Below are 13,029 nucleotides of genomic sequence, written 5' to 3'. Positions count from 1 at the left end.
TCTTGTTTCATAACACTGGAGTAGTATATAATTTACTATATATAATAAGTGTCAATAAGCAGGCACGTCTTCGACATGCCTGCTTCAGCTGCTTCAACCGTAATTTTACTGTATTATCCCTAATTAATTACTATAAGTTATTTAAGTATTAAAAAATTTGTGATATCAAATAAAAATATAAAATAATCGACATGCCTACTTGTGTTGCATGCTTCAATCGTAATTTTACTATATTACTCCAAATTAATTACTATAAGTTATTTAAGTATTAAAAAAATTATAATATTTAATAAAAAATATAAAATTAACAAAAAAATGCTAAATTAACTTTAAGACGTGGTTGTTTGTGCTGCTTGCTTCAGTTGCTTCAACTGTAATTTTACTATATTACCCCTAATTAATTACTATAAGTTATTTAAGTATTAAAAAATTTGTGAAATCAAATAAAAATATAAAATAATCGACATGTCTACTTGTGTTGCCTGCTTCAATCGTAATTTTACTAGATTACTCCAAATTAATTACTATAAGTTATTTAAGTATTAAAAAATTATAATATTTAATAAAAAATATAAAATTGACAAAAAGTACTACATTAACTTTTGTTTTTTTAAATCAACTTGATGTGTTGTATGATGCCTATTTATGCTTTTTTCACAAGTGTTTTTTTATAATAATTTTATTATATTACTTCTAATTAGTTCTTATAAGTCATTTAAGGCATGAATTTTTCGCTGCTTTAATCGTAATTTTACTATATCACCCCTAGTTATTTATTATTATTGCATTAGAAAATTAATAATATTTCATAAAATAGACACAAAACGATGAGTTAATATAAAAAATTTGATTGACTATCGAAATTATATTACTTCCACATAAGTTAATTTTTGAAATTATAATAGTGTCACTTAAATTGAAATAGAAGAAATAGTATTATAAATCACAATAATTAAAATTATTTTAATAATTAATTATCTAAATTATATTTATATCACATTAATTAAGATTAAAAAAATAACATATCTTCAGTGTCTAGTATATATATATAAGAAAGATAGATACTGAACAAAAAGTAAAGATTGCGGAATAACGTACTAAATCACAAAAGAAAAAAAGGGTGGGCGAGGGGTGAAGGAAGCAACGCATTCCTCAGCCTCCCAATTTGGAATTTTGGAGTCCTCAAAGAATATGCTGACCCACGTGTCAATTATGAACAACAAATAAAAATAGAAATTGAAGATTTTGATTGGCGTGAAACCAGATCCACAATCCGCCTTTAACCCATAACCACGCACCACTGCCTATTTATAGCTAACCCCAACTATTCTGCTTTTTTAGACGGCTCTCCTCAACAAAATAATAAAACAATCCTCCGCCATTTTCCAGGTAACCCGCGCTCTACTTTCAATCTGCTTTCCTCATTTTCCTTCTTAGATTTGTACTTTGTTCGCGTGAATCGTCGTTTTTTAGTTAGCAAATTAAAATTTGTTACAGGAAAAAGTGAGAAAATAATTGAATTTATTGTTCAATTTTGTTCTCTCAATCCAGATCTAGATTTTTTTTTTTAAAAAAAAAATCAATTCATTGTGAATTTATGTTTGTATATATTGAGTATTTGTCAAATTGTTCTTATTTTTATGTGTTTGGCTGAGATCTCAAAATTATTCAACAAGTTCTCGTTGTTCGTTTTTGATTTTCTTTAGACCTGTGAAAGAAGTTTTTGTTGCATTTTTTCTTATAATTCCATTGATTTGTAGGCAAAATTTCTGAAATTATATAGCTTTGGTACCTTAGTACCTTAGTAATAATCTATGTTGCAAGGACGCTCCGAAATATTGATGAATTGTTGGATTCACAGGTGCGGCAGTAGAGTCCGACCAATAGACGATAACAAATATAAAATTGTTTTATAGTTTTAGTACAATGCAGTTTTCAAATACTTGGAACTGGTGTTCAATTTAAGTGAAATTATTGGATCTGAATGAGTCTATATAAGGAGACAAACCAGTGTGTGACATTCTAAACAATGTACCAAAAAAGGGAACGGTGAAGAAAGATCAACCTAAATTTGGAATAGGACTAGAAACGTTCTTAAATGAAGGGGAACTAATTTAATACTAACAATTTGTTGTGTTGACTCATATGTTAGTTTGAGTAGATTTTCCTAAAATACAGAAACAGTGGTGTGGAGTTCCTTTATTGGCAATTAGAATTTTTGCCTTTTAGGGCTAGAGAAACTATTAATGATAAGTGGTAGGCGAATTCTTCTGTTAAATCCTGCTGATTTTGGGTGTATATGTAAAAGCTAGATGTTGCATAATCACCCGGGAGACTTAGAGATGGAGAGAAATTTTGTAAAATGATGCTGGAGATTGAGAAGTACACTGGAGAGTGCAGCATATTTCGTTTGCTGATTTTGTTTTTGTGGGATAATATTAGGAAATTACACTGGATAATGAAGCATATTCATCTGCTGATTATGTTTTTTGTGGCAATCTAGAGAAGTAAACAAGATGGTGCATTTTTTTTTTTGATAAGGTTGATAGTGCAGCATATGGCCATATATCATCTGCATTATATTACTCTCTGTGCGTATATGTGTATGCATATGGATACACCTTCAAGTTGTTTACTTTTTCTTTGTTTTCTTGAATGATGCAATGAATATTCAATATAAAGGTACTTTTTTCTTTATATTTTAACAAGTTTGAACTTATGGCTGACATTACCATTCTTTCTAACGCATGGACCAACAATTTGGAATACTGGTATTTGACCATTAATTTGTTTTGAGCTGTTAAATTCTTCTTTAGTTCTAAATTTTGTTTGTGCAACGTACTTGGTAATAATTTGAGTGTATATTGTATTGAGTACTATAGTGTATGCAATCCTTTGCGGGTTTCTCTTCCAGTAATTTCTATTTTCTAAAGTATTTAGTTATTTACAGGACTTACATTCAGCTTTACTGCATCTTCCTAACTTGCTCCTTACTTTCTCTGTTTCGACGTGCACAACAGATTTGAATTCAGAATCTTCATGAATACTAGAACTACTGTGGTATCTGCAGTTTCCTGTAAATCGGGAAACAAGAACGGCTTCTTCTGCTGGATTTTGTTGTGCTTGCTTTCTAAGTTCTTTAAGACTGCCACGCTGAATGTGCACTCATTTGGAGCATTTGGAAAGGCTTGCCTACCATAGTATTAATATTTGGCCATCTACATCCATCAAAGAGCTGCTGAAACATGGTATCTTCTCAGCTCTTTGCTCCAACTAAAACAAACCTGCAAAAATCCTTCTACCAGCAATTTTTACCACTGAGTGCTCCTGGCGTGGTTCCTTCAGAGCAGGTTGAACTTGATTTCTCTGATGTGTTTGGTCCTCCTCCTTGTCTGGCCTCAAATGAAACAAGTAATGGAATGTCTGAGAATGTGGTGTTTCCAGCAGATATGAGTGAGCTTGTTTATGATGATCCGGAGATGGTACACAGTAGGTCACATTCTTTGGTTGGTCCTTCTTCATATAAAAATCAGGTACTGAAACTTGGGAGGCTCACCATTCATGAAGCAGAAGATTCGCTGGAACTGGTAGAGAATGTTATCGAACAGACAATTAAGGAAGATCCGGAGCTATCCATCAATGACTCAGCAAAAGGTGGAATCGTCTGCCTTGAAGATTTTGAAGTCATGAAAGTCGTTGGCCAGGGTGCATTTGGGAAAGTATTTCAGGTTAAAAAGAAGGGTACATCAGATATTTATGCAATGAAGGTGATGAGGAAGGATAAGATTATGGAGAAGAACCATGCTGAATATATGAAAGCAGAAAGAGATATCTTGACAAAGATAGATCACCCATTTGTTGTCCAGCTTAGGTACTCATTCCAGGTGATTTTCTAGACTCTCATTCAATAGGTCTTCAATCATTGTGCAGCCACCCATGGATTGTACTGTTTTGCAATCTTTAGCACTGTTCATTACAATCCAATCTTCAACTTTGGAGCTCCTTTTGATAATCAGACATTTTTTTCATGGTTTTAACTTGCAGACAAAGTATAGGCTGTACCTTGTGCTCGACTTCATTAATGGTGGTCATCTCTTCTTCCAGCTTTATAAACAAGGCCTTTTCAGGTACAGTTCTCCCTTCTTGCTATCTGTTACTTTGTGAAAGCTGAAACTATGATATTAATTAGTTCCTGCTTTTCTTCTCAGAGAGGATCTGGGACGAATTTATGCAGCTGAAATTGTATCAGCTGTGTCTCACCTTCATGCAAATGGAATCATGCACAGGGATCTCAAACCAGAAAACATTCTAGTGGATGTGGATGGCCATGTATATTCACCTCTCCTTCCCTCTGTTTTTGTTTAGTGCGTGCATGAGTGTCTTCACCCATCTGATTTTTTTCTTTGCATGTTTAGGCCATGTTGACTGATTTTGGACTTGCCAAGCAATTCAAGGAGGATACAAGATCGAATTCCATGTGTGGCACTGTAGAGTACATGTCACCCGAGATTGTTCAAGGGAAGGGCCATGATAAGGCTGCAGATTGGTGGAGTGTAGGAATTTTGTTGTTTGAGATGCTCACGGGGAAGGTCAGTATCTATATTCATGTATAGCTGGAGAACAAATTCCTTTTTTCTCAAGTCTTATCCATTACCTAATAGTTTTTCTTATGAGAAAAATCCTGCACCGATGGTCTTAAGACTTGCTTTAAGAGCCACTTGCTGTTCCAACAAAGCTTTTACTCTGGTTTGACCTATTCCTACAATCTCATCAACCTACATTCACATGTGGAGAAATAAAGGGTGTCCATATCAAAAATTTTATGATAATTTATGATATATCACTTCTATCAATAGTGGGGCACCAAAGAATCTATCATTAGCAGAAACAGTTGGACTCTTTTACAAATATTGAGATCTATTGGACCTCAGGGAACTCTTCAGTTTATGTTTATTTTCCTGGAAAGGAAATGCTGCATCCTTCAAAAAACTCAGCTGGACATTCCCTGCTAATGATTTGTTTTTCTTTATTTGCAGCCTCCTTTCACTGGAAACCGGCAAAAGATTCAGCAGAAGATAGTTAAGGACAAACTCAAGCTACCAGCATTTTTGTCCAGTGAAGCACATTCCCTCCTTAAAGGGGTAATTTTCCTTTATCTCCTCTCCTCTCATTCTCTCTGCATATCTTGTTGAATTGTATTTCAGTTGTACAGTTGCAAAAACCAGATGAAATTATCCTTTTCGTCCTCACATCCTTGTTTTAACTAAAGATGATACTCCCTCTATCCTGTTTATGACACAATACACTTGAACATTTGGAAACAATTTACCTTAAGCTTCTCAATTTTCCCTTACTGTAAAGTTTTTATAGCCACACCAATGCTATGACACGTTTAAGACCCTAGTTTCAAAAGTCTTAAACCCACGAAAGTGTTATGACTTATAACATTTAAAACCACAAGTTTCTGAAGTCTTCATTTCTTTCTCTCACTCCACGTCGAGTCAAACTAATTAGGACAGTGGGAGCATCTTAACTTGTTTACGGTTCTACAATAATGGCATGGTTGCCTAGGTAGAATTATGCTGCTTTTGATGTGTTCTCGGAAAAATGTGTTGTTCTTTATCATAAGATTAATCAATATTCCCAATACTCTAGCTGCTGCAAAAGGACCCAACTAAAAGGCTTGGCAGTGGGCTGAAGGGAAGTGATGAAATCAAGGACCATAAATGGTTCAAGCCAATCAATTGGAAGAAGTTGGAGGCAAGAGAGATGCTGCCCAGTTTCCGTCCTGAAGTTGCTGGAACACACTGCATTGCAAATTTTGACAAGTGCTGGACAGATATGTCATTGGTTGATTCTCCAATTTCAAGTCCAAAGGATAATACAGACCATTTTCAGGGTTATACTTTCGTGAGGCCTGCTGCTTCCTTTCTCCAGAGGAGCAGTCCCTTGTGTTAGGATGGTTTGATGAGATGGCACTTCCATGTTCTTTGCTTTTCTTCTCTAGGATGTTGAGGTTCATTAGTTGGGAGAATGAAACCCAACCCATCCTTCTACTCCATTATTTAAGTTTTATTTTCTGTTACTGATTGAGAGACTTTGTATCTTAGACCTTTCATCAGTTGCATGACACCAAGGTTTTGTAATGTTTGTTGTACTTTAAAATAAGTATTCATGGCTAGCTGTTGGCACTTTGAAAACAAAGAAGAATGATCCTGTTTTTCTTTTCCCTTGATAATATCAGTATATATTTGGGCTTTGGGCAAGAAAAGAGCAGAGATTGTTTTTTTTTTTTTTTTTTTTTTTTTAAAATACAAATTGACAATGAACTGTAGACTTCTTTCTTTTCTGTCTTTTCAAATGATTTTGGGTGGTTCATTTCTATCCAGGTAACAACATACTCAATATAATCTTGCTATTGGAGTCTGGGAAGGGTATTAGGACCTTACCTCTTCAGAGTTATAAACTCCCTTAGGACCTTACCTCTTCAGAGTTATAGACTCTTTCTGATTGATCATTGACTCGAGCCTCAAGGAAAAATAGTCGAAAGGGAACTGCAGTCTACACGAGCAATCCTACTACTACTGGTATGAATAGAAAGAAAGACGACACACTGCAACCGTATATTTATTAGCATAATGGTTTAAGAAAGCCAATATGTTTTGCAAGTACGAAATTTTAGCTTTAAGCTTTTTCTGTTTTGCATTTCAAATTTCGTGATCTCCATTTAGAGAAGATAAAATGTATTGGAAACTTGTGTCTCTGATCTCCATTTAGAGAAGATAAAATGTATCTATTTGTAGTTCTTGCAAGCTAGTTGTTCATGGAAGAATGATTCTTATATGATTACATAACTGAACAAAACGCAGCTTGTATTAACTTCATGAACATACTTTACATCTAGATACAAACTTTTATTTATTAGCGTTTTGCATACCTTTCGCATACACTGGCTTATCATTGTTTCGTGCAAGACAAACTTGATTTATGTTCCACATAAGATACATAATGTCGTCTTTTATGTCTCGTGCAAACATTGACATATCTTCTTCAACGTGTTAAAGCTCTTCATGAAACTGGAAGTTGTCAGCGACATGTTTCTTCTTGCAAGCCCAGTGGCATTTCCAAGAGCAGAGGGAATTGTAGGTATTTAGCCTCTTAGAATGAAGAGATACGATGTTCGCGGTTGAAAGTGATTTTGAAAGTACTATTGCATAACCATCATCCATGTAATCTGTTCCTTCTGGAAAGACTTGCCACAGAAGACTTCCACCTCCAGCCCCTCCTTTTTTAGTAGAATTCAAGATGTTAGTGTAAACTGTACTGATTAGTGTGTCCCTGAAAGTTGAATTGTAGCCAGGGTCTTTTGAAGAAACACCGAACTCTGAGAATACTACTGGCATGTTGAGATGGTTCTCCGCATCATCAATGTGTGATTGCATCCATGACTTGGTGAATTCAATATGAGTATCAGAAAGCGATTGTGAGATCCTGAGGCAGTGCAGAATGTTAGTGGTATTTCAGTATGAATGATGATGCAACAGTTCAGAGTGCTTACCAAGAGTCGGGATATATGTGCGCTGAGGCATAATCAACTCCAAGAACCTGATGGTTTCTAATGAAGTCAGTTCCAACTTGTTGAGCATAGGAGTTTGGGTTGTACTGAGCCCTATTAGGAGTCGAGGGACCATAAAAACCTTCCAGTCCGATCTGCACCAAATGCTTCGGATCTATGCTCTTCACGTAAACTGACATTTCTTCTATCCAAGCCTATAAAACGTCAACAGAACAACATTTAAGTGACAAGTTCAATACCTAGTTATTTGCTTTGAGAATATACGTTCCACCGAGTTTTAGCTAATAGAAGAAGTGTGAAAAACCTGCAATTTATCACCAGAAGGATCCGATTCACACCGTGGCTCATTCATCAATTCCCAACTGAAAATAGTTGGGTCATCCTTGTATGTCATGTTGGTAAAGGTATTAACTCTATTGAGCACAGCCTGCAGAAAACAAATTCATGCTAGACAGTTACAAGGGTGCGTTGTGAAGTTCAATAACGTGTAATAAAGAAGAAAACATTATACTGCGTTGCTGTGATATATTGGAAACAAACGATGCACCTTCACATGAGCCTTGTAGTAGCTTTTGAGTGTGGGATGAGAGAAGAAGTCATCATCAGAAGTCAAATTCAGGCCAGCAGCTTTACCCCATTTTACATACTGGGATTTTCCACCATATGCCTCCCAGTTGTTGACTAGTGACAGTATCAGCCTAATCTTGAATTTCTTGGCTTCACTCATCACAAAATCCAGAGCCTGAATAAACAAGAACATCGATACTTGTTAGCTTCTCTGTTTAATCTGAAAATGTTCTTCTAATTTATCTCGAAGCTTGATCAGATAGTGCGATGCCGATAGTCCTTTAAATGTTTGCATATGCACACAACAACAATAATCACTACGTCTCAGTCCAAGCTAGTTGGGATCGGATATTTGAATCCCTTCTGACCATGTTATGTGTATACAAGGTAATATGGGCTACAGGATAAGCAAGCGCACCTTGAAAACATCTTCGTCATAAACAGCAGGAGTTTTCTGAAGAGCACGCCACTGGCCATCATTGAAAGCCCAAGTCCGGCATACTGATAGACCGACAGCAGATGCCTGCTGGAATACCTCAGTTACTTTTCCCCTTGTGGACTGATCAGCAGCAAACACCATCAACCAGTAAGTGTTGAATCCATTCACATAGAAAGGTTGTCCATTCACCACAAATTGGTTCCCGCTCTTCTGCACCATCGTCCACGCCTCTCCATCTTCCATCTCTCCCCTGTCATTGAAAAATACAAAATCAAAATTAGAGAAACAAACAATACTCTGCAACATAACAAGAAAAATGAGAAATGCTAACTGATTCCCAGCTTCATTGAATGGAGCACAATTTGCATTCTTCACGAACACTACAAGTACAAAACTAGCAGCCAGAAAAAGGAACTTAGAACCAAATTTCTGCTCCTTGTTGACCATTTTGGCAAGTGAATAGACAAGTTGAGGTTATCTTGAACAACATAGTGTATATATATATATATATGTACAATATGATGTATCCAAGGTTGTTTGGTATAAGCAACAAGCTTGTGATAATAGACAGAAGTGTTCTTGAGGGAATGATCAAAGCTACCTTGAAAGCAAAGATCCATTGTCCCTGCAACTAGTGACATTATATTCATATTTCCATTCTTGTCTCAAAACATTTAAAAGTGGTTATGGATATTGATCATATTAATAACTTTAACATTAAGGAGTAAACCAGAAATATTAAGTTTGTGATGGATGGCTTTCAATTATGGCTCAAATGTCTTTATCACATAGAAAACTTTGTGAAAAAATAAAAACCAGACCCCTCCTTAATGATAACATGCTAACTGTCAGATGGCTAGTGGTCCTTGGCTTCAAAGCATTGGAAATGAAGCATCACTAAGTATAGATGTCTACAAATAAAAAATAAAAATTGTGCACAACTTACTGAAATTCAGACTATTTACTCAGAGGTGAACCCAGGATTCAAAGAATGTGGGTGCACTATTATCTTTACATAAGCAACTGACTAGTCAATAGAGACTTAAGCAATGACAAAAATACAAATAGATAGGCTAAATATGGGTTTTATGATAATAAATAAGCCTATAACTCAAAATCAACAGATCACTGTAGTAGCCAAGTGGAAAAGGATACATTCTCTATACAAAAAGTCGCGGGTTCGACTCCCTACTGCCCATTTTTGTTGTTAAAAATAATAATAAAAAAAAAATAGTAAAAGTTAACGTGACAACTGGAATAGAACCTGGGTCATTTATGTGAGAAACTCAACAAGAACCAACACGCTTGAAGTGCACTAGTGTTCAAGAGGGTGCACGTATAATTATATATAAGTGTCCTAAGGTATACATATGTACATATATAGAGCTTTTTTCGAACTTAACGGGTGCACATGCACCCCCACGCTAACAGGTAGGTCCGCCTCTGTATTTACCAGTTCCCCTAACGAATTATTAGACCAAGCAACAAAAATTGTCTGATATAATAAAGAAAGTAAGAAGGGGCAAGGTTTTATTGAAACATTACACACTAAAAAACTACTACTATTACTTTTCTATGTTGTATCCAATTCTTCTTTTTAGTCTGTTTGGAAAATATTATTTTTTATATTTAACTCTTTTATTCCGAACATTCGTATAGCATGTTTAAGATCACAAAGCCGAAAGGGTATTTTGATAATACTATACACATCTTTAGTTAAGATCATAAAATTCAACAATCTTTTTTACTTTCTTAAAATTCTGTATTCAGTCAAACTAATACACGCAAAAGAAGTATGTATATGACTTAACTGAAGTATTACAGTCAAATACAAAATTAAAAACTGATAACTTCATATAGGAGTACTTTTTTATGGCATCCTAGTTCCTTTATCTGCACTCTTTCATTTGCCATATATGTGGAAAGAAGTAAAAGCGAAAAGTAAAAAATCACTAAAGAAAGCACAAAAGTGGAAATCTACTCCAACAGAAACCCCTTATTATAATTCCCATTGGAGTTGAAATCATTAAAAAGAAATTGAGAATAAAGTTAAAAGGTTTTAGATTTTAAAAATAGCTCCTGGTTTCTTGGTAAATTAACTATAAGGATTTTTTTTTTTAACACAAATATAAGTTTGCTGCAAAAGCTAATGGATTTTATCAAAACTATAATAGGAATGCCTAGCCACGCCCTAGAACAACTAGTATTCTCATTATGATACTAGAAATCTAGGAAACTCCATTGATGTATTTTACACTAGCTATCAAGTACCTAAAGAATTTTGACACATAATCTTCAATAAAAGTAAGATCAATAATTGGAAAAACTAACCCAAATTATTACCTATATCCTCAGTCTCAATTCAAGTATCTTGATCTGACGGGCATAAAATTTCAGAAGTAAATATAACAAAGGTGTATGATTTACTAAAATGTCTTTTATATCTTATGATTTTAAACTCGCCACTTATCACGAGAATTTTTCGATTTTTTTCTGAAAAGTTATTTTACTTTATTAAAAAAAGTGAAAATAGTATTGTTTGCGCATAAAAATTATTTCACTTTTGTGAGAGAAATTGTGAGAGAAATAAAAGTGAAAAAATACAATTAAAATTGCATTTAAAATTCTCATAGCCAAATGCTATAATTTTCACTAAATAAAATACTAAATAAAATACTCCATTTCGTTCCATTTTATGTGTTGCTATTTAACCGAGCATGAAGTTTAAATAATAAAGGAAGACTTGGTAAAGTTTATCAATTTATCCTTTATCAAAAAATATGCTAATATATATATATTTTTTTAGTTAAGCGAGACCAATAAAGATAAAACGATAATTGTGTCTTTAAAAAGTTGTCAAATAAGAAAAGGGATGAATTAAAAAAAAATGATGACATATAATTTGAGACGGGGGAATAATTTTTTTCAAAAAATCAAACACTAAATAAGAAACAAAATGATAGAAAGAGGAATATGTACCTCAAAATCTTACAAAAAAGCACATGCAGTACTTTCTTGCAAAGAAGCAAAAGCCCATCCCATCTCCAACAGTTTGTTACTAGTCTTGAAGGTCCACTCCAATCCCTACTCATGCTGCTATATATTCTCTTAATTGTAGTAAAAATCTCAACTGTCTCAAAATGTTTTGAGTATGTAAACTACAATAGAAGAAATGGAAACTCTTTCATTTTTCTTCATGTTTATTCCTAGTACTGGAAGTAGAAACAAAATGTGCCGACATACCGCTAATTCCTTAAATAGTACCAACCAACCTCACTGTTATTTTTGTCTTTTCTTGGAGTGTCTCAAAATACTTTTTCTTCTACATTTGTTAATTGAACGAATCATACGAGGATTCGCCTCGTACAATTAGATTCACCGTCCCATATTACTCCTTTCGTCCTAAATTATATATCATCATTTCTTTTTTAAATTATTTCAAAATAAATATCGTCTTTTTTTATTTGACAACTTTTTAAAGACACAATTATCCTTTTACTCTTATTAATCCCACTTAATTAAAAAAAAAAGATATTAACAATTTTTTTGATAAAGGATAATTTGGTAAACTTTACCAAGTCTTTCCTTATTTCTTAAACTCCGTACCCGATCAAATGACGACACATAAAATGAAACGGAGGAAGTACTATATTAGTGAATTTATTCGTGCTTCGTACAATCACAAAAAATCTCATCAAAAATTTATATTTTGATATCAAGAATTTGAAAATACATTTTGTAAAATCTAAAATCTTCTTTAATCTATTTCATAAGAAAACTAAACTTATACATTCACCCTCTATGTGTTTTTTAAAATTTAAATATTTAAAAATTAAATTAATAGTTAAACCAAATAAAATATCATTGACATTGTCAGTGAATTAAAAAGACATGCACGAAAGCATAACAAACAAAAAGGCTAAAATTTAAATCTCACTCTCACTTGACTTATGTAAGTCTATTTATTAATTCAAAAGAAAATATAAATAATTAAACAACTAATCGATGATGAAATGTATGTTATATAGTTAATACATAATTTATTTTCTAAAGTACTATGTTCTTATTTTAAAAAGTACTAATTATTCTTTTACGATTTTAACTTTTTCTAAAAGCTTTACTGAATCAATAATAAACGAATCAAATTTCATAACAAAGTTATAAAGGAAAAGTTCACGAAAAATAGTAATATTGATAGATTCAAAATAAAGAAGAAGAAAAAAAATTATTGGGAAAAAATTTCTTACTTCATCACACTTTTTCAATTCTCTGACTCATATTTAACCGTTTATAAAGCTCATGAAATACATTCTAACATTATCAATATGCATTCTTTTTTGCTTTAAATGAATTTGATTTTTCGAACTAAAAATTAACTACTCAAACACAATTCACTTTTTTATTAGAAATTAAATTTTAAAGCTATAAATACGATAATATTAAGTAT

The 13,029-nt window shown here is 33.4% G+C and overlaps 2 protein-coding genes across 4 annotated transcripts; one reads left to right on the top strand and one right to left on the bottom strand.

The window, feature by feature from the left end:
• Positions 1–1,077: 1,077 nt before the first annotated feature.
• LOC107845857 (serine/threonine-protein kinase AtPK1/AtPK6) lies at positions 1,078–6,266 on the top strand. The gene is made up of 7 exons (XM_016690355.2): positions 1,078–1,389; positions 3,021–3,884; positions 4,045–4,127; positions 4,209–4,329; positions 4,416–4,589; positions 5,037–5,141; positions 5,656–6,266. The coding sequence occupies exons 2-7, from the start codon at positions 3,246–3,248 to the stop codon at positions 5,956–5,958; spliced, it is 1,425 nt and encodes a 474-aa protein (XP_016545841.1). The 5' UTR covers positions 1,078–1,389; positions 3,021–3,245; the 3' UTR covers positions 5,959–6,266.
• A 589-nt stretch (positions 6,267–6,855) lies between these two features.
• LOC107845858 (mannan endo-1,4-beta-mannosidase 6) lies at positions 6,856–11,803 on the bottom strand. Of its 3 annotated transcripts, none has more exons than XM_016690357.2 (6): positions 11,562–11,803; positions 8,562–8,832; positions 8,124–8,318; positions 7,881–8,003; positions 7,559–7,770; positions 6,856–7,491 (listed from the first exon to the last, which is right to left on the bottom strand). In XM_016690357.2, the coding sequence occupies exons 1-6, from the start codon at positions 11,672–11,674 to the stop codon at positions 7,059–7,061; spliced, it is 1,347 nt and encodes a 448-aa protein (XP_016545843.2). In that variant the 5' UTR covers positions 11,675–11,803; the 3' UTR covers positions 6,856–7,058. The 3 variants fall into 3 exon arrangements, with proteins under 3 accessions (XP_016545843.2, XP_016545844.2, XP_016545842.2); XM_016690358.2 differs by lacking the exon at positions 11,562–11,803 and adding an exon at positions 10,926–11,045; XM_016690356.2 differs by lacking the exon at positions 11,562–11,803 and adding an exon at positions 8,914–9,181.
• Positions 11,804–13,029: the final 1,226 nt, after the last annotated feature.

The sequence above is a fragment of the Capsicum annuum genome, chromosome 10 (assembly GCF_002878395.1).
Source record: "Capsicum annuum cultivar UCD-10X-F1 chromosome 10, UCD10Xv1.1, whole genome shotgun sequence".
In the NCBI taxonomy this organism is placed as follows: domain Eukaryota; kingdom Viridiplantae; phylum Streptophyta; class Magnoliopsida; order Solanales; family Solanaceae; genus Capsicum; species Capsicum annuum.
The sequence above is the reverse complement of the archived record's forward strand: the minus strand, read 5'-3'. Positions and strand labels throughout refer to the sequence as shown.